The 25,830-nt window shown below is 42.5% G+C and overlaps 7 protein-coding genes across 7 annotated transcripts; 5 read left to right on the top strand and 2 right to left on the bottom strand.

Annotated features, from left to right (window-relative positions):
• Positions 1-2,241: 2,241 nt before the first annotated feature.
• On the bottom strand, positions 2,242-6,746 carry SS1G_07979 (hypothetical protein; the record flags this gene model as incomplete). Its single annotated transcript, XM_001591303.1, has 5 exons — positions 2,242-2,523; positions 2,574-5,375; positions 5,424-5,867; positions 5,915-6,012; positions 6,065-6,746. The coding sequence occupies 5 exons, from the start codon at positions 6,744-6,746 to the stop codon at positions 2,242-2,244; spliced, it is 4,308 nt and encodes a 1,435-aa protein (XP_001591353.1).
• A 1,210-nt stretch (positions 6,747-7,956) lies between these two features.
• On the bottom strand, positions 7,957-9,556 carry SS1G_07978 (hypothetical protein; the record flags this gene model as incomplete). Its single annotated transcript, XM_001591302.1, has 2 exons — positions 7,957-8,900; positions 9,037-9,556. The coding sequence occupies 2 exons, from the start codon at positions 9,554-9,556 to the stop codon at positions 7,957-7,959; spliced, it is 1,464 nt and encodes a 487-aa protein (XP_001591352.1).
• Positions 9,557-9,901: 345 nt separating this feature from the next.
• Positions 9,902-11,380, top strand: SS1G_07977 (hypothetical protein; the record flags this gene model as incomplete). The annotated part of the gene is made up of 1 exon (XM_001591301.1): positions 9,902-11,380. One exon carries the CDS (start codon positions 9,902-9,904, stop codon positions 11,378-11,380), a length of 1,479 nt encoding a protein of 492 aa, XP_001591351.1.
• Positions 11,381-12,340: 960 nt separating this feature from the next.
• On the top strand, positions 12,341-16,735 carry SS1G_07976 (hypothetical protein; the record flags this gene model as incomplete). Its single annotated transcript, XM_001591300.1, has 3 exons — positions 12,341-13,691; positions 13,836-16,656; positions 16,729-16,735. The coding sequence occupies 3 exons, from the start codon at positions 12,341-12,343 to the stop codon at positions 16,733-16,735; spliced, it is 4,179 nt and encodes a 1,392-aa protein (XP_001591350.1).
• Positions 16,736-18,906: 2,171 nt separating this feature from the next.
• On the top strand, positions 18,907-20,117 carry SS1G_07975 (predicted protein; the record flags this gene model as incomplete). The annotated part of the gene is made up of 4 exons (XM_001591299.1): positions 18,907-18,922; positions 19,184-19,702; positions 19,775-19,909; positions 20,035-20,117. 4 exons carry the CDS (start codon positions 18,907-18,909, stop codon positions 20,115-20,117), a joined length of 753 nt encoding a protein of 250 aa, XP_001591349.1.
• Positions 20,118-21,170: 1,053 nt separating this feature from the next.
• SS1G_07974 (hypothetical protein) lies at positions 21,171-22,715 on the top strand (the record flags this gene model as incomplete). Its single annotated transcript, XM_001591298.1, has 2 exons — positions 21,171-21,530; positions 21,771-22,715. 2 exons carry the CDS (start codon positions 21,171-21,173, stop codon positions 22,713-22,715), a joined length of 1,305 nt encoding a protein of 434 aa, XP_001591348.1.
• Positions 22,716-23,386: 671 nt separating this feature from the next.
• Positions 23,387-25,719, top strand: SS1G_07973 (hypothetical protein; the record flags this gene model as incomplete). Its single annotated transcript, XM_001591297.1, has 3 exons — positions 23,387-23,631; positions 23,684-24,316; positions 24,657-25,719. 3 exons carry the CDS (start codon positions 23,387-23,389, stop codon positions 25,717-25,719), a joined length of 1,941 nt encoding a protein of 646 aa, XP_001591347.1.
• Between the last annotated feature and the right edge of the window lie 111 nt (positions 25,720-25,830).

Raw genomic sequence — 25,830 nt, 5'->3', positions numbered from 1 at the left:
CAAGTTTTCCAAGCCTCCATAACCTTACACTAACTATCTAGGTAGGTACCTAACTAACTAGCTAACCAACTTAAAAACCAGCCCTGCAAACAAACAACCCCAAGCCACTTATCCAAAGCCAGTAAATACTCATACCACATCAATTACTACTATTCAAGTAAACATACGTTACACAAAACCCGTTTATAATCCTACCTTCTCCTCAGTATACATACCCCACTACAATAATAAAACCAAGTCCAAGTCATAAGGCAGGTAGGTAACTAACTCATACACTACTAGTAGCAACAGCGTATCTATCTAGATATCCATCTATCAAACCCATCTAAATCCCAAGTAACCTTAACCTTAACCGTTTGCAGTCATAATCACAACACCACAATCACCGACTAAAAATTCCATTCATTCATTCATTCATCCATTCATTCATCCATTCATTCATCCATTCATCCATCCATCCATCCATCCATTCATTCATTCATTTATTTAATCATCCATTCATTGATCATGAATACCTAGATAAATCCACTCACTCAAAGATATATCTTGTATGGAAAATAGAGGGAGGTACCTAGATAGGTAGTCTTTGAAAGGATAGATAAAGAAGTATCTACTCGGTATACGTTATATAACAAGGAAACAAGATAGAGCAAAGAAAGGGAATAGAGAGGAAGCAACAGTGGATGCAGAAATTCCGTAAACACTTTTTCAATCCTCATCAAAATCAATGAAATATTAACAATTTTAGAAAATAATTATAAATTCAAATTATAATATTATATAATCAAAACTTATATCAAATATTTAAATTTATTTAAATTGTTTAATAAAGTATTAATAAATAAATTCTGATATAAATATATCTTAAAATTATTAATTAGTTATTATAAAATATGTTAAAAGGAATGACCTTACACAGGGAATAGTGGGAAGCTGATAGGGCAGAACTGAGGCTATATTGGTCTTGTATATTAATCACTCACTATCTAAGTTCTAGTGAAGTGCAAAGCTCTCCTATAGAGAGCTTTGTTACGAGGTTTGCCGTCTAGATCACGTGGAAGTGCTCTAGGCTCTCGAGGTGGTTTATAACTAGGCGTCAAGCAGGGACTTAAGTAATGACAATAATGATATATAATTCGTAACTAATAGTAGAGTATACTAAATGATTGATCTTGATCTTGAACACAAAGCTCTATACAAAGGGAATCCATCTTGATTATATAGACCTTCGTGCCTCGTTAAAAATCGATGGCTATAAACCTGACAATTCGATCACCGCAAAACCGATCTCGATTTGTCGGTTTCTTGATCATATGATCAAGAACGTGACCTATGTTACTGTCCGACGTAACAATAATATAAAATTGAAAATATTAAGTTTTGATATTTCAATTAATTATACTTACGGAATTTCTACACCCACTGTTGAAGGTATAAATGAGTAAAGAAATGGTTTGGGTGAGTCTGAGGGACTATCGGGTATGGAGGTAGGAATACGAGTATGGCATGATATGTTCACCATCCATTCAAGTAAGATCTTACTTTACTTTACTCTACCTCTATTATAGAAATCAAGAACAAGAAAAACAATAAAAAAACAATGAAATAACATAAAACAACAAAAGAAACACAGTAAGCATATACTTTCGATACTTAACTACCTATCTCCTTATCACCAATCGATCTACCATTGGTACCAGTAATCCGCTGTGCTGTGCTGCGCTGCGCCGCCCTTCTCGAGAGTAAATAATCTTAATACTGTCTAATAGAGAATTACATAGTAGATATCAATCTACATCTGTTACATTATCCCATTTTAGCATTTTGACTCTACTCATCAATATAAATCTAGCTAGTATAACTCTATAATATTCTCCATCACACCAAAGAGCAAACACTGACAAATAAACCAAAGAATAAAAGAATAGACAATAATATATCTCATCAACCTGTAAGCTGTCTAATGTCTATGTTTATATAAAATCATCGTTCGGCATCCTCCACTTCTCTTCTGTTCTAAATACAAATAAAGCGGAGTATTGTTATTATCATCCGTGTCTTCTGTAGCCATCATCCATCGCCATCCGTTCATTACCTCATCACCATGATATCAGCAAACCGTGTAAAGTCCCCTACCTAACCTCCAACACCCTGACAAATAAAACCAAACTAACCCAACCCAATCCATCCCATCCAATATCCCACCCGCTGTCCACACCGCTATGTATAACCAAAAAACCCTCAAGCCGCCTTTCTGGTCGGCGACAACGCCGCAGATGCCACATCCGAGCCCGACCAAGCCATCATATTCTTGTCACTTAAAGTCCCTGAGTGCGCCATCGATTCCCAATCATAAAATCGTTTAATTAGTTCCGGGTCGGTATCGTCCCCGATGAATGTCCAGCTTTCTTCCGAATCTTCCAGCGTATCATCATCCGACTTTCCTTCTTTGCACTTAATCAGTGATTTCGCGTACTCCATGTCTCGATATATGCTCTGAATCGCAGTATCGACTCCATTCTCCTAATATTCGTTAGTCGAAACTCTTGTTTCATATGTGAGTGTTGACATACTTTTCTGATTTGTTCGCCCAAAACTCTAGCCTTTGTAATTATCCTCTCACTATGTGTGGCCTCCCAGAGAGCCCGCGAAAAGACGCTGACGTTGATCTTCTTGATCAGCACGCCAACACCTAAATCCTCAACACGTTGACCAAAGAAAAATTGATCTCCAAAGAACGGCCTGATGATCGTTGGAATACCGGCTCGCAAGCTAGCTCCAGTAGTGCCGGCGCCCCCATGATGGGCTGCTGCATCGACCTGAGAAAAGAGCCAGTCGTGCGGTGCAGATTTGATCTGAAATATCTCCGGTGGAAGTGGTATTTCAACATTATTAGCGCCTTTCTTCTCTAAGCGGTCTGACCATCCTTTTGACAGAATGCATCGTACATCGGCTTTAAGAACAGACGCCACAACTGTTTTGGTCAAAACTGCAGAATCTGCCACAACGATTGATCCAAACCCAACATACACAAGCCGTTTGCCATCTGCGCGCGCGTTTGCTATGAAATCAGTGAGATCTTTGGGTGGTGTGTAGTTTGCTCCTTCATCCAAAAACCAGTAACCTGTGACTCTAATCCAATCGCTGTAATCAAGAGGTGGTACCACGACTGAAGGACTGAAATTATACAAGAATGGAACCTTATTAGGCTGCATCTTCTCCAGACCAGTGGCTTGCAGATTTAGCTCCTTCTGTCTCCAACGATTCACCTGCCCGGAAATAGCTCTCCAAAAGACGGTGTCAAACATAAGGTAAGTGACATAGTTGTAAGAACCACCCAGCTTGTGCTCAGGAACAGCAAATGCGTGAGGATAAGCTCTTGTTCTTGTCCATGGCATGGTGAAAGCTCGGAAATATGGGATTCGAAGGGCTTCCGCGATATGGATTCCAGCCATTGCGCTGGGACTCTCAATCAGAATATCAGAATTTTGGCAGGCTCGCCATGATGAACTGAGCAGATCATCTATCCAACCACGAAACTTCGAAGAAGCTTCTTTTAAGAACGAGACAGTGAACATTCCGTTTTCGACACAAATCCGCATCAATTCGGCTGGATCACCATCAACTGGCGCAAATTCAATACCGTGTGACTCAATCCACTCCTTGAATTCCAAGTGAGTAGCTATCTTTGTTTGATGACCTTCTGCCATCAAACCCTTACATAGAGCAATGTAAGGCTGAACATCACCACGAGAGCCGATGGTCAAGCAAGTGATACGGAGAGGTTCCGTTGGCTTAAAGTTCAATATTGACGCTCTCGGATCATCGAAGGATATTGACTGTGATCCACCGTCGGCTGCTTTGTGCATATCAATATCATGCTCAGAACGGATCCCGCGTCGTGCCTGTATTAAAGCTCTGTGTTCAGCACCGGCCATCTCCGCGCTTTCGCGCTCATACATAGTCAAAAGGCCGGAGTCTTGCATATACTGCATTGTCTCCACATTCTGCAAGAGAGTTATTGCACAATCATCTCGGTTCTCGGCTTGATTGAACTCGAAGAAAATTTCTTCGTGCCCTCGGATAGTGATGACAAGTCCCGAGTATCCAAAACGAAATCCTTTCTCTTTATCGACGTTCTCGATATCTTTCAAAGGAAGAATAAATTTAGTTCGGGTGCCTGGTAGTAGACTGCGGAAGCAAAAAGATCGGTCACTAATATAGATTTTGCCATATAGCGGAAGGACCCGCTGCAAGTAGCCAAAGTATGTGGCATGAAGCTTCTCGTCTGGAGGTAAGGCAAAATGATCACGAAATCTGTCGGCGGGTGTAGCACCATCCCGGTTATCATCATCGTCTCCAATGCTGGGCATTTCATTGTCACGTGGTATTCCGTGGGGTTCCTCATAGTGCTTTTTGCCCCCTTTCCACATGCCTGAGACCTTTTCCACGTAACCCATTGACTCACTTGCCAGTAAAGTGCTCATTCTTTTGGAGTGTCTATTGAGATAGCCAGCAAACCCTGCGGCTCTTTGTAAAGGATACGATCCAGCCTTAACGATACTTTGTAAAGAAGGGCCAGATGAGATCTCCGCTTGCCCAACATTCGAGTCGCTCACCGAACCTGTGGTTGCAGCGTGTTTTGGATGCTGTGGCCGCTGAGTTCGTGTCGGGGAAACATCAGCGGACTTTATCGGGGAGGTGAGGGAACGAGACTTTGGGCCCTGAATCTCGTCTTTGTTTCTGTTGCACGCCACTGAGGGAGAGTGCTGTATGGTAGGGGATAAGAATACATCGCTGCCTCGCAGTATCTGACTAGCCGATGCTTGAGTCTCGTCACTTGCTGATGGTAAAGCCTCGGATGACCCCGGTTCCTCCAAGGAATGCACATATGAATCCGATGATCCTTGCTTAGAAGTACGTTTTTCTTGATCTAAGCGATTGGTGCTCAAGCTACGTCTTGTGCTGATGCTATTTGCACTATTACTTCTGTGATGTTCCGTAGTTAATCGGTTCAGGTCGATACTGCGTCGGCCGTGCTTATTGATATCCAGACTCCTACGAAAGATATCTGAGCTTGAGAGGCTCATGTCAGTGCTGGCGCGAGGACTTCCAGCCCCTGGAGCAAGCAATGGAGATAAAGTTGCTCGGACGGTTTCCTCCAAGGCTGGTGCGTTGGGTTGTACAGAAGGACCATGGAGCTTCCGGTCACGGCTCACTTGAAATGACGTCCGCTTGGAGCTACCACGGCTATCATCAGCTGTTGAAAGTGGGGACAAAAGTTCCTCTGGTATTTTCTGCGCGGCCGTATCCCCAACAAGGATTTTCAGTACGCTCAATGCTAATTTGCCATTGGTAAAGAAAGAGAAAAAGTACTAGACAATTCGTTAGCAGTCTGCTTCCTTTGGTTCAAAGTTACTAACCTCGTCAATAGCATAAGTCTCATCGTTGTCAATGATCCGTATCTTGCAGGTATCGGCGAAATCAATTATTCGACTGTCCTCAATGTCGATGATATTCTCGATAGGTAACGATATTTTGACACTGTCGCCATCGTTGTGAGACCTGAATATGATTTTTTGCAAGGCTTTAACCCATTCTTTTGCGCTAGGGGCGCTATCCGCATTGAAGTTGTATTTACGTTGATGTGTTTCGACGGTGAAATGTGTAGAGTCTTTCCCTTTCTCTTTTTCCACAATACTTGCCGAAATCCCGTACCTCAAGTCAATATTACCACTTGGAAAATATAAGTCCGATGGGTTGGTGTAGTATGAAAGAACGTCATCTTTTAGCCGGAACCAATATCTATTGTATTTTGGGTTGTGTCGACCAGATTTTGAAAGGTAGCCTGATTTGACGACTTCATTCTATGTAATTGTTAGTTTGCAAACCGCAGATCAGGATAATAACATACGGCTTTCTTTGGTAGATATGCATAGAAGCAAATATGCTTAGTAGTAATGTACATATAACCTTGTAGCAAAACACTCTTCATCAGCCAGCAAGGATATTCTATAGTAGTTAGCATATGCGTTTGAGAGGGAAAAAAAAAGGTAGAATCTACCCTCTAGTACGTCTTCGGGCGTTTCAAACTTGAAGATCTCCATCAACCTCTCTGCTAAACTATCCGGTGATGTTCTCTCATCATCAACTTCTGCAGGATCTTTTGATTTTCGAGGCATTTCAAAACTAGGTCGCAAAGATAATTCTGCTCGGGCTTCCAACATTCTGCTCATGACCGGTGTGTCTTTTGGTTGAAGTGGTGAATATCTTATCTCAGGCGAGGTAGGTTCCTGGCGAGATTCACGCAGTGGTGATGGCGTACGGCTACCTCTAGCGATGGTGTTTGATGATTTAGACTTGGACCTAGAACTGAACCGCGAAAAGGACCGAAGTATCTTGCTTTCGGAAAGTAGTCGTCTATGTCCTTCAAATTTCCCCATCTTTTGATCTATACTGCTTCGATTTATGTGTGATTCGGAGCTTTGCCGGGTTGGCTTTCCCAAATCATATTCTTCGTCGCTAGATTGCGCATCGAATCTGGCATTGAAATCAACAATTGAGCTGGCTGCAGCGATCATACCAAACACAGATTTATTCAGCGCATGACCGGCGGTGCAATCCTCGTCCTCATCATCGCCTTCCCGGAAGCGCTCAGGAATTTCCGTGGCTACTTGATGTTCTTCTTTCCATCGCTTCGTCGACTTCCTAGTGGCCCTCTTTTTCGACTCATCGTCCGGAGCCATATTGATAATGACTTCTGGTTGTTGGTATTTTATACAGACAACGTAAGTTGTTCTGATGTTGTCTCTTCCGGTTCAAGCATTCAGCGACGTCAAGATCTCTCGTGGTATCGATAAGGATGGGTTAAGCTGCTTTAGAGTAAGTACCCTGGAACGTTAATCACATGCGAATTAATAAATCTGATCATCCGCTCTTCTGTGCTAGACAGAAACATGTGGATGATAGAAGAATCCAAAAATTCAGAAGTTTAAAAGGTTGGATAAGTAATGAATCACAAGTTGTCTAAGGGCTGGGTTCTTGAGTAGGAACGTACACGAATTATTACTGAAGGGCGGATAACTGAAGGGCGGGCAGTAATCCTGCCTTGAGCACGGGCTTCAATGTCTGTGGAGAAGAGAACGATCAAGGCCCCAAGTAGATGACTAACCACATAGGCAGGTAGTTTGACTCTGTGCGGATGATGATCCCTTAGGTGAGTGATATGACTGCATTAGGTAATCGTGAATAGAGGCAGCCCTGGGTAAATAGTTCAGATAGTGTGAATATTGAACAGGCACATTGTATTATCATTAGTTATTTCTTGTTGTTTTATTGGCTTTCGTTTTCTTTTGTTTGTGTTGATAGTCGGCTTTCAAAGGCAACTCATGGAGAGCGAATTGTAACGATACTGTGCTGGAGGCAGCGGCTGCCTAAGGTTTCGTCTGGTTGGTAGTTATGGGTTAAGGCTTTATCATTGGTATTCACTTGGAAGTGAATTCGTTACTAGATCAAGTAGAATGTAGGTAAACTAATTGATAACTAATTTGAGCACGAAGCTCTTAAACTATGAAACTATTCTAACTATATACTAAACGTTTCTCTGAAGGCTAGCTGTGCTAGCTAGCAGAGCTATCACGTCACGTGATCTCCTATTGGCCTCAGGACACTGATCCTGGGACGATTCTCATCCTAGGATAATATTAGACGTGGTTCGTGACATCCATTTACACCAAAATCGGTAAAGGAATAATTCGCTTTCCGGAGGCATTCGCTTTCCCCGACTTCTAAGTTACTAATCGGCTGTTTGTGAAAGTCGACTTATCCAAAGCTATATACACCTAGGTATACTTGACTCGTATATGAGAATAAAGTCCGAAATATGAGTTGGAACTCAAAATATTCGTATCATACAATAATCTAACAATATCTAAACATTCCCAATCCAATAATTCATTACATCCAAAGGCACAATTTCCCTGCCGCCGTCCCACCTGCAACCCAGTCCTTCGTAGGATGAAACTGTGCAGCGGCTGGGACAGCTGTTATAAGACCATCACCCCCTAATTGTGCTAACTGTTCCCCATCCGCCGAATAAACATCGCAGAACCGGTTCATATTTCCAATCACGAATTTCTGAATACCATCCTCTGGCTTCTCTTGCCAATGGGGTTTCAATATAGTTACCCAACGTCCGGTTTGGTTGTTGTGTTTAATAACAGTTGTCGGCTTCATTGCAGCATCATCGAGTGAATGTCCTGTTTTGAAAGAACCGGCGTCAAGAAACGAATGAATCTTAATAGTGTCATCGTATGAAGAAGTTGCCACATGACCAGCAGGGGACCATGAAGCATGAGATACTGAAAGCCTAGACTCATGCTCACCCAGTAAAACTGGATGCCTCGAGCTACCTGTCCCTGTTATTTTCCGCAGATCCCAGATCTTTAACATCCTATCTAATGATGCTGTAGCCACAAGATGGGGATGCAATGGGTGTAAAGAAAATCCACCTATCTTTTTGTCCGAGAGGTACCAGATTTCACTGTTGGATGGAGTTCGCATATCATGTCGTCCAAATCGGCCATCGAGGGTAGAAAAGCATAAGAGATTCGGATTGGTAGACGGTATGGCGATACTAGATATAGGCATGTCTTCATCTATAGAATCTGGGGCGAATGCCTCAACAGCTACTCCTTTCTGTAGATCAAGTTTGCGAACTGAAGAATCATATGAAGCTGAATAAAGCGTGTTTCCGTCTGCACCAAATACAAAAGAAGAAATTGATCTAGAATGTATCTTGAATGCAGTGATAGCGGGCTCTGCGGTATCTTGGTCATCTTCATCGTCTTCCATCTTAACTTCCGGACCTCCTTGTGATGCATCGAACAGTCCAACATTCCCTAGTTTATCTCCAGCAAATATTAGAGGTTTGTCCACCGTTGGGTGAAATCCTAGAGCGTATATTCGTTCAGGAGTGATTTTGATTTCTGGGCTTGAAGTTAATGAAACATTCACCGGGAATAGTTCAAGACTTACGATTAGGCTCGTATAGTTTATATAGTTCTAATCCGCTCATTTTCTCTCTCAAAGCCTTCAATCCTTCATCCGTCGTCTCTTTAATATCATCTTCGGTAAAGGTCCTCAGATTGGGCTGGGCGCCACGCATGACACCAGATAAAAAGTCGTTTTCCTGCTTCCATTTCCTCCCTTCGACAACAATGTCATTAATATTTAAATCTCCAACAACTCGCTGCCTATTGGCTTGCGAGACCTCCTTTGCAAATTCCAGTTCGACCTCCGCTTTACGTTTCGCAGTCTCGCTATCAGCTTCAATACCAGCCAGACGTGAACTTGTACGGGTTGGCCTAAAGGCCACTTTTTGGACTCGAGCCGCTTTCTTTCCAGTTGTTGATTTTCGTTTCGGTGGCGGTTTTGGGACAATTTTCTGTGCTGTCGTGCTAAGGTCTTTTAACATTGCTTGATTTGCCGCAATGTTTTCGAGTCTCCGACGCTCAAAAGCACTCATTTCTGGTTTTGCCTTCCTACTTGGAGCCATCTTGATTATTTCTTGTGGTTTGTGGAGTTTTTTTTTTAAAAAAAAATCAATTGCAAAAAAATGGTCTATCAAATACCAATGTTGAAGTCAATCGCATTTCAATTTATGAAGTCATTTCAATTAACGCGCTTCCATTGAAGAAACCGCGTCGCGACTTGACTTGGTCTGTGCACTTCGATAATTTCTTAGCTCTGGAAAACTTGCGAAAAAAATTAACGAGGGGTGGGTGGAATTCAAATGTTCAACATACTCACTCCCTTCCTCTCCATCTTAGCTTCTAGATTTACCTTTCGAAATTAAAGACTCGGCGTATGTCATAGCATTGATTACTCTACATGCGACAAAATGGCATCTATAAAAGTTGCTGAAGCTATTCCGATCGCATATTCAACTATGTCCTCCACAATGATGCCATTTCTATATCAAACCAGGACAATTGCCAGCCTGCATAAATCCATCTGCAATAGGGGATACCGAAACAGCACCCTGCCTTCGATCCACAGAACAGGTCTTCATACTTCCTTATCCCGAGCTAGCTACGAACCACAAGACGGAACCTATACTGGGGGTGATACTGGTCCTCGAATCATTAGGAGAGCTCCTACGTCTAGGGGCAGCGACTTTAGTCGACATAGACCTCGTCCAAGGATGGCATTTGATGAGTACAAACTCAATCTTGAGAAGAGTGAACTAGAATCAGAAGGCAACATTGCGGAATCTGTGGTTATTGGTTTCGAGGATGACGACCAGTCATTGATAGAATATGGCACGGAAATCGATGCATTGGCAAGTCCAAATTATCCGAAGCGCGAGTCTACCATTACAGATTCGGAGAGGCACACTTTCAATCAAATATTTACAGATATTTTCAAGCGGACTCAAATAACATCTCTATACGACGTTGAAGATGACGGCACGCAAATCCCACCCACCACGAATAGGGAAAGTGCGCGGAACAAGCTTGATAACATAATGGAACATTCGCTGTCGAACAAACGGCATCGGACCACGAAGGAACGGGAAGTCGAAATCAATAGATACCCACCAGCTCTTCGTGCTGCAGCTGCTAGGGCGATTGGTCTTACTCTAAAGGAGGAAGTAAAAACTGAAGTGGAGACCGTGGAACCAGAGCTTGACTCTCAGGCACAATTGCGAGAACCTGAGCGTATACGAGTGGAAGAATTGCTGCGCAATGCCAATACAGATTTTGAGCTCTGGGATGTCCTCGAAAAAGAAGTATTTCCCCTCATTGCAAAAATGGGTCTAGGAGAGACAAGAGAGAGCCGAGATCAGCAAAGAAGAGGGATAGAAGGGTCTGACATTCTTCCTGTCAAAGAAGATTCCACTACTGTAACCGATGATGAGCCTGAGATTTCCCCTCTAGCTCTTTATGGCCCTCTCTATCCATCACACCTCCTTCTTGGCTTACGTCTCCTCGACCGGGGTTTCAGTAGACCCTCTCAGCTATCCGTCTCGATTCTCCCGCGCATTAAATCCTTCGGCCTCCTCTCCCATGTTCTTGGCGCCTCCACACCTCTCTATAACGAGCTTCTACGCATTTACTGGATACGATACGACGATTACCGAACTTGTATAGATCTACTCAACGAGATGGAACACGCAGGTCTGGACTTCGACTCAGAGACATATGATATTGTCACCGACATCCTAAAAATCAGGGCTCTCGTGTGGAAGGGAGAAGCAGGTCGAAATAAAACAGCATTATGGTCTTTACCAGAGTTTAAAAGGTCTCGCCACCTCGAGTTTTGGCAGGAAAAAATCGAAAGACTTTTAACAACGAAGAGGATGAAAGAAAGGGTATAGCTTAGTGAATTGGAATCTGGATTTACTCAGTCCAACTGAGTATATCATGTGCAATAAATTACAGATCTGTTAGCTACTGGTCATTCCCCTAGCTGACTTTGTTTTAATGGCCTTTTCCTTTTTCATCATTTGAGATACACTACCCAGGTACACTACAATTGTGAAGTGATTGATACCTAGGCAGTTATCTTTCATGAAGTTGCAACGGGTGAAGTGGAAGGTCATTGGTAATAACGTGTGTATGTATGTATGTGGCTAGTCGCGCTGACTAAGAAACGCGTAAATAAATACGGACTCTTATTTCGATCCTAACTGGAATGTACCGTATAATTTATCAATCAGTGTCAGAATACACTTCGAGACTAAAAATCGAATTTAGACTTAGTCCAGAAAATATATTTTAATTGCTTTCTTGCAGAACTTTCCTGTATAATTTGGTTCCTCGGTATATATTTACGTTGGCTTTATTCCTTTATACAAAGCTAACCGCGTCCTGCTGCAGTTCCTTTTCCTTCCTTTATATAGAACGAACTAACTGTCATTATCTATTTGAAGCTCATCAATGCCATTGACTACAAGGCTGTCAGAAATTATCCTGTGTGCCATTGCCAATATTTGATACAGAACAGAAACAATTAGACAAAACCCCCAATTATCATCATACAGTTTTGGCATTCTGTGAGGTAACCCTTCAATACATGGTCAAGTCCTTGTGGTAGATATCTTTACCACAAGGTTAGTCATGTCCTCATAGTCAAAAATACTTAAATTGAATGCTGAGCAAATTCTTAGAAATTGAGACCTCAATTCAACAAACAACAGCTCAAGATCCTGTTCGGGGCATCCGAGTCTTGTTGAAATACATGAAGATCGTCGGTCCTTAACTACAAACGGAGATCACCACTTGAAGCACTATCGAAGTCTTCAATTTTAGTGATTAACTTGAGTCCTTTGCAAGTAATGCCTCGCTCTGGTAACTTCAGTAGGGATCCATCAACCTCTACTGATAACTCCAAACTCGTACACCAACAAATTTTAGCCCAGCAGCTTGACCTCGATCAAACGACATCTTCAGATGTTGACAGTACTACACCGCCTCTATTCCAAAAGAGAAATATCTCCATCTACCCGCCAGAGCTCATATATCCCAAGTCACGGTACTTTGGCTACATTCCCCCACTGCCAACAAGCAAAGAGTATCAGGCATATGCGGTTCTATCACAGGAAGTTAACAACCAAAATTTGGTGAGGCCACCGTCGACACAGGAAGATTTTGTGGAATTCGAGTTGACCGATTTCTCAATTTACATGCCTGATACCCCTCTCTATGGGCATGAAATGCGGGGCCTTCAAGATCTCGCAAGCAAGGCCAGCCATTCATGCTTGCTCTTCGACAGAATCCTCAGTGTTGGAAGCTTACGTCATTACGTTCAAGGTGTACCATTCAAAATATGTTCTATAGGAAACTATGGTGAAGAAGTTGACGACGTTGATGGTGCTATCTGGCTTCAGTCTGATCTGAATGCAAAGGCAAATATTTACTATCGGCTAGGGAAACCAACCCCAGAATATTCTCGTTTTCACCTTGGCTTTTTATGGTTGTCGAATCTGTCAAAGCATTTTGTTGATTATTCTCTGGCATGTCAGGAGCAAAAGAAAAAAGTATCAATTTGCAACTTCCGGACAGAATTTGCGCAATGGTGTAGGAAAGTCCACGCAAAATCATCAAAGTTCCAATCTTGGTATCTCGAATATGGCCGAGATGATTTAAGACAAACCGTCTCGGCAAACATTAACTTTCTGTTCAAGGAATCGATTGGTGTTATGGAAAAGCTTCGCTCGTTGGACATTTGGAAGGAAGTCTTGGAAAAGTCAAGCATCAAGCAACATCCAATAGTAGAGAATATGACGATTGTCACACCATATGTCTACGATTGTTTCAGCCATTTAAGATTTGGACACATTCTCAAACCTCTGGTACCAACTGTCTTTTCAAAAAATACACAAGGATCAGAGGTGCATTCACCACTGTCACTTTCGCCTAGGAGAGCACGCATTACTTGGGATCCCAACTCTTCGATAAGGCATCAACTTATGTCTCTCTTTGGTGCCAAGGATAACTTGGGGGTTGAAATAAGCAAATGGGAAGCAGCCAAACGACAAAAAATGCTTGATGCTATCAAAGTAGGGGATGTATTATCAGTCACCAAGGATGGTCCGGATTCTGTTTGGAAAGATGAGACAAGCCGGTGGAAAGCAGAAGACCATTGCTGGTATCTATACGTACAAACCAAGCACACAAGTCCCCGTGGTAAATACTCTTTTGATGGAATTTGGCTCTACAAGCCTTCAGACACTAGTTGTGCAAAAATGAAGTATCCATACCCCAAGGAGTTGTTATTTAGCGATAACTGTACTTGAGGGTCTGCTGACTCTCGGATACCTCAGGAAGAAGTCATTGGTACTGTCTTCGTCGTTTGGCATGGCCTACCATCAGAGACGGATATTTTCATTCGTCAAACATATCTGGACAATGAGAACTTTGTAACGTTAACAGATTCACACAAAATATGTAAGCATCTACGAACGTCCAAGGATGATTCCTCATTGTCATCCACGATAATTGATCGCTTCCCTATTGGACAGACAATACTTGCATTACCTCCTCGGCGCAGATCAGAGAATGGTCTCGAGCCTTATGAGGTTGTGAAATACGATGAGGAAAACTCTAAGTTATACGTCACATTGAGGAGACTTGTAAGAAGATCAGACTTTGAAAAAGCTGTGTCTTGTCGACCAAATGAGCTTATATACACTGATATAAAAGATAAGATGTCAGCTGCTAAACTCGAGAAAACATGCTTGATACGGTTTTATACCGAAAAACAAATCTTAGCCGACGATGTCCCAGCACCCTATTGTAGAGATGGAGGCTCAAATGCTTTTATCATCACGAAACGGCTGCGGGAGGGTGGCCAGAAATTAATACCGATAGAGGACGACACGCCGCAAGGTCTCATTCAAGGGTTTGATCCCGAAGCACCACTCGAACGGAGGGTTCTGAACGGGCTCGATCTTTTCTGTGGTGGTGGCAATTTTGGTCGTGGCTTGGAAGAAGGTGGAGCAGTACATAACAAGTGGGCTGTTGATTTATTCTCAGCGGCAGTACAAACATATTCTACTAATTTAAAAGACCCGGAGGGAACTGACATGTTCTTTGGTTCGGTGAACGATTTACTAGTGCAGGCTTTTGAAGGCAATCCGCAAAAATTTAGAATTCCTTCACCAGGTGATGTTGACGTTATCTTGGCGGGTAGTCCTTGTCAAGGTTTTAGCAGAATGAATATGAATAAGGGCAATGATCAAAGCCTGCGGAACCAATCACTCGTCGCATCTGTTGCGGCTTATATTGATTTCTATCGGCCTAAGTATGGGTTATTAGAAAATGTCTTGACCATGGCTCAAAAAGGCTTGGGACGTGAGGAAGATATTCTTTCCCAACTCATATGCACCATTGTTGGTCTTGGGTACCAAGTACAACTTTTCCTACTTGATTCATGGAGTTTTGGTAGTTCCCAAGCACGAAGTCGAATATTTGTCTCATTCGCTGCCCCTGGTTTCGTTCCACTCAAGCATCCCGAACTTTCACATTCTCACCCTCCTCACGTTGGTGAACGTGGACTGGGTAAATTGGCAAATGGACAATCTTTCGGTAGTCGAATTCATTGCCCCACTCCTTTCAACTATCTCACCGCTGAAGACTCCATAGCTGATCTTCCTTACATTGGAGATGGAGCGACGTCTCAATGTACAAAGTATCCGGATCATGTCACACCACAAACTTTGTCTAAAATGTATAGATTCCAAGTTGCTTGCATACCGACCCACCCAAGGGGTATGAATTTTTCGAAGACGTGGAATAACGGAAATGGCATTATGACCAAAGCAGAACGAAACATCTTCCCATATTTCACAAAGTCTGGGAAAGTTCGGGAAAGCGTTACTTCAAATTCCAGGGCCTGGGGGAGGGTGAAACCTCGTGGATTATTTCCAACCATCTTAGTGACGATAAACTTGGAGGATTCCCGTATGGGGAATAGTTTACATTGGGATCAGCAACGACGCTTGACAATTATGGAACTACGTCGTGCACAAAGCTTTCCGGACGATGAGGTGTTGGTAGGAACAAGAGGAGAACAAATGAAAATAATCGGGAATAGTGTTGATAGGTCTGTTTCCATGGCATTGGGCATTTCTCTATGCAACGCCTGGCTCGAGTGTTCTCCGGAAGATGATAGCCAAGGGACACTTATGGAAGCTCAATCATCTATGACGGTGATGGAATCTTTAAACGAAATTCCAAAAAGTACAACTTCTATAGCTATCGAAGTTGTTCTGAGTCAACGGCCGAAGCCGATGCCACATATTGTCGGAACTCTAAGTAGCGTATCGGATGGCATTGAAACATCAACTCCCACATCATCAAACTCGATAGGCTCAAATTTGTCCGGCTTTGACGAATCAAGTTCATCAGAAAGTGTCAAAAATCTACGAGACGCTTTATCTAAAATACAAAAGAGGAGACGTTTGATCCATCCTGACGACGAACCTGCTCTCAAATCTCCAAGATTGAGCCCAGCAATTAATCTTACATCAAAAGCAATAGAGCCTTTTGCGAGATCGATATGCAATTCGAGTCCAGCCTCAGGGTTCGATTCCGCAAGACGTCCGGCTCCAAGAAGTAACTTGACACAAAAAGTTGTTAAAGTCAGACCAGAGCAAGCTTCTCCTGGCATATATTCGGCATCACCATTTTCAACAGCCATTTCTCCTGATCAAGCAACCACACATCGCGCTAAAAATCTCACAAATGGAAAGCCACATTCTTCGCGAGGCAAACCCTTCATCATTAACGATAGTGAAACTGAGAGCGGAAACACTCTATGGGGAGAATCTGGACCACGCACCTCAAATCTTTTATACCGAACTTCCCACTCCCACAAATCATCAACCAAAACCGGTAACCTCAAAAGTCCCTCAACAAAATCTTCTCACCACAAAAAATCTCCATTTGTCATCAATCTTACAGAATCTGATAGTGAGGATTATGTTAGTAACATCTCTTCAACTTTACCACAATCCTCATTCGAAGTCGTGATTCCAATGCCCAGCTCCAGAATTAGATTAGAGGAACAAAATAATATTACTTCATCTAGCTTTCAATCTAGCGACCAAACATTAGGGGGGAATAGACACAAATCTGCATCGAAGAGAAAGTATGTCCCGGTTGATAATAGTTAGTTCAATGCGTATGCACAAACTAATCGCATGATGAGAGACATGGATAGAATCTAGAAGTGACGAGTGAGTCGCAGACGGATTGTAGAGTTTGGGCAATAGTAGGAGAGTTGATGGTTTGGTGAGGATGAGGCAAATGGAGGATGTGTGACCAGTATGAGATTGAGCTGGGATGCGTACTATGTGAGATTGTGTATGTAAGGTTTGAATTTGTAAATGTAATGGGTGTAGTTTGGTTATAGCTAGCTTCTTACATTACATTACCATTTCGTGGTATGATCTTGAGATTTCTTAGTCTTGATCTAATCACGCGGTAATTGGAAATTCCTATTACACAATCGGTGAAATGATAAATCAGTCTATTAGATGGAATATCTTGATTTTTATATATGAGTGATTTTTGTGAACTGCAGATCTGGGGATGGAATTGCTGCTAGTACTGGGAAGAGGATGGGAGGTCATTGAAGTTTTGTCATGTCCAGGAGCTTTTATATTAGGAATTCTAATCGATGGAAAAACTTGCGTAAGACAGGGCCGCGGAGCTATATGGATTTATGGAAGATAGCACCGATAAAATCCCGTTGATCTAAACTCTACATTTAACATTCCATGTAAGATCTTATACCTCGTATAACCAGTAGAATCTTATAAGCTCACTCCAACCTATCTATATAAGATCTTACAACTCGCTGGACTTATCTGAATATTCAGATATAATCCGGTAGTAGCTACTGTAGGTGATCTTGCCTAAATTTCAAATTTCAAATTCTATGCGGAAACAAACAAACTTTAGGTGGGCTAGTATCATACATACTTCCAGTTTCATGCCTTCATACTCCATGCTTTCTTATTTCACGGGCATGTGCATGTGTATGTGCACGCACAGCTCAATCTCACATGATATACATGACATGATTTGATATGAATGACAGCTCTGTACTGCATACTTGACACTTGTACCTATACATAGGTACCTAGGTAACACAACATAATTACATTTAAATTCATCAATTAGCTTGTATCACCGTAATTGCATCCATTGATACACATCCAAATGCAAATGCAAATGCAAATGCAAATGCACCCACATTTCCGACCAAACCCATCAGTAGCACAAAAACAAACCCAAAACGAAAACAAAAACCAAGACTCGATACATTGTACATTTGACAAAAACGGATATTCGCATATATACCACAGCGCATGCATGCACTCGAGCCGTAAAAAACAACGGCTTCTAGCATTTTGACGGGTGTCACTTAAATGTCAATGTAATGAACCGTATGTTGTATGTACTGTATGTACTATTGCGTATTTCTTGCTTCGGGTGTTTGGAGTATGTATGTATGTATGTATGTATGTAACTTCTAGATGGGCTGGAGATTAGATTTAATAGATTATGATGTTGAGGGCTGGAGTTGTGAAGATTTAGAGGGTTGAGGTGTTTGGATGTGGATCTGGATCTGGGTCTGAGATATTGGGTTCTGTATGGATGTGTGTAACTTTAGTCATGTTTTTAATGGTTTGAGTGATTTGAATGATTTGAATGATTTGGTGGTACTTTATTTCACTTTATTTTATTTTATGTCGTAATTTAAAATTTGAAATTTAGAGTGTGAAAGTGGTAGGAAGGTCCAACCTCCAATCGGATATCGATGTTGTTTCTTGAGTCATTTGTGGATTTTTTGAGAGGGAGAGGGTTGAGTATAAAATAGGAAGAGTAGAGAAGAGAAATAAATAAATAAATAAACCCATCACGAACGAACATCTTGAAAACAAACATAGAATCTAAAAGCACCAAGTATCAACTTTGACATCTACTACATATACACATCTCAATCAGTACCGTACCCCGCAAAAACCTTCATGTGGGGTTTCCAGGTTCGTAAGTACATGCAGATCAAACCAACATAAAAGATAACGTTGCATACTTTCTATGGGTTTGTATCCGCTGCCCCCACTAAGTCTTTGTGTACCTTTGTATTCTACTGCCGTTTCTTATATGAAGTGTATTTTATTCTGTCTCTCCTTCTCATCCCTGCTAATACTCATTTCCTAGGGCTTCATGCATATACGGTAGATTAGATGCCGTTGGATATTTGCAGTTTTTTTTTATTTGGATGAGATGTGGTGGGCCAATCGGTAGGTATATTCTTGTCATGGACGGTTAATATGTCCTATGCCATTCAAACCGATGGAAAACTTTACTATATGCGTGATTTGCAATCATGCAACGTCATACCGGTAGGTACCCCGTGGCTTAATAGAGAAACATCTATCTTTCGCATCCTATGAAGAGTTGTCGAGCTACCTCCACTATATGTATGATTCCTGTTAGATGAACGATTGCCTCCAGAGACCGCAATGCTTGGCCACGTATATATTCGGTATGCCAGGTTTCTTCATCCAATCCCATTTCTCGTTCCTCTTATACTTCTGTCTATAATCTGCCGATCTTACCCTTCGCTCCCCACGAAACTGACGTAGATTCGTACATATCCATAGATATGGTGTCCCTCACTCCTTTCATTCTTTCATCATCATTCTCATGTTCGAGATCAGGTTCTAAAACGCGCTCAAGAATCGAATCGAAATTACCATACAAAATTGCAGGAAAAACCTCATATACAACATACTGTGCACATAATACTTCTCGTGAACGACTTCTTATTCCTTCAGATCAAAGCCCCGCCGAACCTATTCAAGATTACCAAGAATCTCGTCGATCATCACCTAGTCAGCATTGGTACTTTCCAAATCATTCGAAAAGTACGAAAGATGAGGCAGGTAGCTCAAATAAAGAATTCGCGGGATATTACCTCCTCGCAGTAGTTTCAAGGCCCGCTCAGTCGACGGAAAGATCAGCAACAGAGAAAAGAGACTCGCCAAACATTGCGTCCAATCTTTCGCCTTCTACGAACAGTAATGTAAATGATATTTTCAGAGAGACTTTTGATTCAACAACGATAGATACACATGGTGAGCGACCGAGGTCATATGGTATTGGAGGAGCGGGAAATATCCGTAAGTAATGTTCTTAGTGTTTTGCTTGCGCTAGCAATCTGTAGTATCTATCTAACATTTATGGATACATAGGCAAACCATCAGAGGTGATCTATACTCCACGCGAGAGACGTAGACCAAGTATCTTCAGTAGTCTCTCGGTTTCTTCATCCACTTCTTCTGTTACGAAGAGAGGAGGCTTCCTGTCATGGATTGGAATTGGAAGCGGTAAAAGAGATGAAAAATAGTGGGCAATAGGCAGGATCTTTGTTTTGGGAGAAGAGAAAGTCGACGAATGTGATGTTGTAATGATGATGAAGCAGTGATAGGGAATGCTAAATATTGCGGAAAAGGCCAACTGGGCAAATGTGATGGAAGCTGGGTATGGAATATGGAATTGGAGATGACCACTGAAAAGAAGAAGATGATACCATGAATATGTTTTATATGAAGGGTTTATGGAACATGGGATATGTTATTTCTAGATATGAATTGAAAGGCTGGTGGCATAACCAAACAAAACGAACTTCGTTATGACCTGAAGGTTCAGGACTATGATGCTATGACCGCTTTTTGCGATAGAAATTGCGTGTCAATGTCAAAAGAATTCAAGTAGCTAAGGAAAGTAAAACATATCAAGAGAAAGATGGCAAGGCATATTTTTATAGCCAGTTCTGAATTGTTTTCCATCCAATTGTGAAAATACGAATACGAAAGTTGTTGGTTTCCACTCGAAAGCCTAACCAATCAGCCTAGACGTTATCTCTACCCTGGATGTTGGATGAAAGAGAACTCTACCGCAAAACAAATGAATATACGCAAGAGGAGTTCGATATCATGTACATTCACCATGTCATAATCATCCGGACAGATATGGTGACTTTTATATGTAGTAAGATCAAGATATTTGGATCTGTGCTGTAGATTTACTCCGTAGGGGATATCGTGGTGGAGGGCTTCCGGAGTATTTGCCACGAGGGAAGGGCCTGCCACTAAAATGAGCCACTAACAACACTAATAACATTCCCAGCCTATCAGCAATGCCATTTTGGTGGCTTAGGTGAATCATTAAGGTTTTACTCTACTCCGTATTCCGTACTCCACTCCATAGTCAATGGCATAGAACCGGATTACCGAACTCGACCTTGTTGAAGCAACCGCCCCCATCTAGTCCATTTGCCCTCATCAGTCATAAGTTCAACTCAGAACCATTCAATAAACCCTCTACCTGATATCAAAACAAACAGCGACTTCGAAATCTTACAGCGGAAATTATGATTAAGACTTGCAATCATCATTTCAGGCTTATTGTACGTTTTACCCAACGGCGATTACCTTTTGCCTCGATACTTCCCATGACAGCCATCAGATCAGATCAGTCAAGTCACTAACTTCATCCATCTTCACAGTCTCAATTTCACACCAGCAACTATACTTAGAATAAATTCGACTTGCGCATATTTGCCAGGTCGATCTCCAAATTAATTACATGATCGAGCCGCAAACCTCCCAACCATGGGACCTAACTTCTGCCATCGACCTCTTTAATCGTCTCTCTGTTTCGACTTCAGGCACCGATTTTCCACCTTCCAATTGTACAGTCAATGATGAGCCCTCAAACACAGATGGAAGTGCTCGCGCCTTGGGTGATTTCAGACCAATATGGAATTACTTAGGTGTCGATGCTGAGAAAACTTCTACAGATTTTGATGTTGGTTCATTTGAGTCTGCACCATCTTCTTTCACTTCTGGGGGGCTTTTTTCTGATCTAGACAGTCCGCCAACTTCTGCGACGGATGATTCGGATATTCCTGATGTATACGAGGCCTATGTGACGAAATCAAAAGAGGTACGATGGAAAGATGAGGTTAACGGAACGAAGTTACCGAAGCTGCGGCACCGGAGCAAAAAGGAAAAGTCCTTGGAAAATGTGGTATCTTTCCCGAAAGAGAACTTGGAAGAGCAATTGTCGCAGTTGAAAACAGATAGTGGATCGCCCTTTGCTGCAGATCGGCTTTTTGATATTCAATCACCTAGGCCACTAGAGAAAAGACAGACACGGAGACAGGTGTTGTCTGATATTTCACAGACGGATGAAAGTAGTGGAGTGGAATCAGAGGTAGAAAGGCCTTCAGCATCAAAATCTGCAAGACTTTTCGGCTATTCTTCTGCCGTGGGTGCAAAAAAGAGTTACGAATCTCTTACCATACACCCTCTTTACAATCTGACCTTAGAAGAGAAGAGAGCCAAGATAGCCAAGAAGCTATCGGATCAATTAGGTATCGACAAAAAGACACTTTTGAATGCTACGGCTAATCTTCAACGTTCCAATGAACCTAAAGCCATTCACGTATTCGTTGATTGTAGCAACATTATGATTGGATTTCATCAAGCTTTGAAAATTGCACGAGGAATTCCTGAAGAGGCGAAGATGAAACAACAGCCTTTCTCATATCAATCACTAGCGTTCATCATGGAGAGAAATCGCCCTGCTGCCAAAAGGATTTTGGCTGGATCCAGATCAAGTCATTCAGACCTACCAGTCCATTTCGCTGAGGCCGAGAAGTGTGGTTACGAAACCAACATTTTGGATAGGGTCTTGAAAGTAAGAGAGTCGACACCCAAGAAGGTGCGTCGTGGGCTGGGCAATGGATACCTCACCGGACGGTCGAATGGATCTGAAAGTCCATCCACAAATATGTCCTCGGTATCATTTGTGGAACAGGGTGTCGATGAGCTCTTACACATGAAGATACTTGAAACTCTAAACGATTACCCAAAACCATCCACGATTGTTCTAGCATCTGGGGATGGTGCTGAGGCGGAGTATTCGGCCGGCTTTTTCAAAAATGTGCAAAGAGCACTTGAGAAAGGATGGAATGTTGAACTTGTGGCTTGGAACAGTGGGTTGAGTGGGGAATATCGAGAATCGTCATTTAAGCAACGATGGAGAAAGCAATTTCGAGTTATCAGGTTGGATGACTTCAGTGAAGAATTATTGGCGATTTACAGGAAGCATGAAACATCACCGTAGATATCAGCGATGGGACAGATGGTGTTGCCTTCGAAACCTAAAATCGCCAAAATCAACCGAAGCTGACATATTTCATTTATAACGCTCTCAGCTGTGACATCAATGGAATTATGAGGGGCTGTACACAATTTCGTTGGCGGGATAGTAAGCAATGGAAACTTTACTGTTACTCAATAGGGAAGTCCGAAAGAATTTTTTATGATACGGGCTATTCGAAATCGCGGCACACTTGGTGATTGATATACATTATGAGATCATCTGTCATTATTTGATAATTTTGCACATTTTTACAGGTACTGCAGCCTGATATTAAGGCGTTGTAAAACTGGGGCTTCAGCTGAACCATGTGCTGACTTTCACCCCATTTTAGACTCCGAAAGGTAGTATCTTAGATAAGTCAGCTCTGAGTCTTGAAGCCGGCTCACCACATTGAACGGTATGCGCCGTCATGAATTTATTATATTTTGGTCCTTTCTCTCCTCGAGGGGAAAAATTCCATGTAGTTTTCGTTGACACTCTCCAAACATCATACAATTATCCGTGCTGTGCCCTCTAGCCCTACTGGCCATTGTACTATTGCTACTCAATTTATAACTACTTCTACTTTCCATTGACGGACGTTCACACTTGTTTTCAATTTGCTTGTCCGTGTTCTTAATTATTTCTTTAATATGCCGGGGATATTTCAAAAAGTTGATGATATACTACATCATGGACAACACAAGAGACGAGTAGCTAAACCCTTGCCCATAGAATGGAACACAGGAGTTCTCAAGGCGGAACTCCTCGCTCATTCGATCTTCGCTGAGGAAGATGATAAACTGAAGGAAGACCTTGATAAGACTAAATTTGCTACGGGTACATATGTTGGGACCAAAAGAGCAGTTTCAGAAGTTTATAGTCTGATAAATAAAACGTTTGTATCTCCCAAAACACACATCAGCAGGTAACTAACTAAATGGTGACAGATTTGACTCATTTTTCGATGTTCATCAGTTGGAATCTCATCTTCCCACTGCTCCTATTTCTCTAGCCGAAGCCAGAGAACGCTTTCAATTCCAACCTCCCGGTTCAGACGGCTACCCTCCTCATTTGAGTTTAGAGCCAAAAACCGATATCCTTCACTCCCTCAAAATCTTCCAAGCAGATCGTCTCTTTGCTACCGCACCCATCATTCAAAAAGTCATACCAGAAAAATTCCTAGATTTCGCCTACGATGAACCAAATCAACGATCTTTTGCTCTCATCGAAAGTGTTAATAAAAAGCTCTTTGATGAAAGAAGAGATATTGGAAAAATGGCTAATGTAGGTATGAGAAAGGATTGGTATTCGGATGAAGTGTATGCGCAACAGCAGTTTACGGGGGTTAATCCAGTGACGATTAAGAAGGCTAGTGAGGAGTGGATTCGACAGTTTAAGGCGGCGGCTAGGGCGCAGGGGAAGTGGGAGTCTGTGGGTGTGATTGAGGAGGGTGAGAGGGATGGGGGTTTGTATGTGCAGGATTGTAGTTTTTTTCGAAAGTTTGCGGGGGTGGAAGAGGGGGAGCCGTTGGTGAGTGATGATGGGAAGAGGTTTGCGTGTGCAAGCGTTAGCCTTTTTCAGTAAGTGTTTCGTTTCTTTGTCCCGTGGTTTTTGGACTTTACATTCCGTTTCGTTTCGTTGCGTTGCCTTTCCCTCTCTTTGCAGTCCCACTCTTTACGTCGCGCACGAGTTGCAAGTTCTATCTCGTAAGCGCCATCATTCTTCATAAAAAATCCTGGTTGGACATCGTTTGATAAGCATGATGCATACGAACTACCCACATACGGACGTATAAGCTGGAAAATTCTCAGCCCTGCAATCAGCCCGACCCGCAGTTATGCAAGCATGAGCGGAGCTAACCGTCATCTCTTCTCACTAAACCTCGTATCATATTTACTAAATCCTCACTAACACATTTAGCCTCCTCCCAAACGGCGCTCTCCACCCCCTCGCCATAATCCTCGACTACAAAATCAACATCACCAAATCCCTCACCCTCTTCAACAAACGTACCTCCCCCTCCTCCCCAAAAACTCACGAATCAACCGATTGGTCCTGGCGCTACGCAAAACAATGCGCTCAAGTTTCCGACTGGCATCACCACGAATTAGGTGTTCATCTTACACATACACATTTAATCGAAGAAGGGATAATCATCGCATCTAATCGTACACTCCCTTCCTCCCATCCCGTCTTCAAACTCCTATCCCCGCATTGGTTGAAAACTCTCCCGTTAAATGCAGCTGCGCGAGCTAGTTTAATCCCCCAGGTCATCGTCCACATTAATGGATTATCCGAAAAAGGATCCCTAAGCATGATAAAAAACCAATACGAAACATTCGATTTCATAGGAAACTACATACCCCATAATCTCGAAGCACGAGGCTTTCCCCTCAAAGACCTAGACTCAAAAAAATTCCACAACTATGCCTACGCAAAAATCATGCACCTAATGTGGTATACGCTCCGGCGATTCGTCTCCGGAATGCTGCGTCCCTCCTACCCCACCGATCTCTCCATCTCAAAAGATACACACCTCCAATCCTGGACTTTAGAAATCCAATCTCCCACTGGCGCAAATATTTCCTCTTTCCCCTCTCTCCACACTTTCGACGCACTCGTCGACGCAGTAACAATGTGTATCCACATTGCCTCTACTCAACATACCGCTGTAAATTATCTCCAAAATTACTATCTTGCTTTTATTCCTAATAAACCTCCTGCTTTATTTACATCGTTGCCTAATTCGCTCGAAGAATTAAAATCTCTTAGGGAAAAAGATCTTATTTCTGCACTGCCGGTGGAAGAACCGAGGGTTTGGTTGCTGGGGAGTCATTTGCCGTTTTTACTTAGTAGTGGGGTGGGGGTGGAGCAGAGTTTGTTGGTGTATGCGGGGAGTGTTGGGGGGGTGGGGGGGGAGGGATGGGGGATAGGGATGAGAAGGGAGAGGGAGAAAGAGAGGGCGGCGGGCGAGGTTTTATGAGGAGTTGATTGAGTTAGAGGGGGTTTTGGAGGGGGATTGCGAGGGAGGTTGATGATAGGGGGGGTGCTTTATAGGGTTTTGGAGCCCGAGAGGACGGCCGGTTAGTATTTT

The sequence above is a fragment of the Sclerotinia sclerotiorum genome, genomic scaffold, assembly GCF_000146945.2.
Source record: "Sclerotinia sclerotiorum 1980 UF-70 scaffold_10 genomic scaffold, whole genome shotgun sequence".
In the NCBI taxonomy this organism is placed as follows: Eukaryota; Fungi; Ascomycota; class Leotiomycetes; order Helotiales; family Sclerotiniaceae; genus Sclerotinia; species Sclerotinia sclerotiorum.
This window is presented reverse-complemented; position numbering and strand designations above follow the sequence as displayed.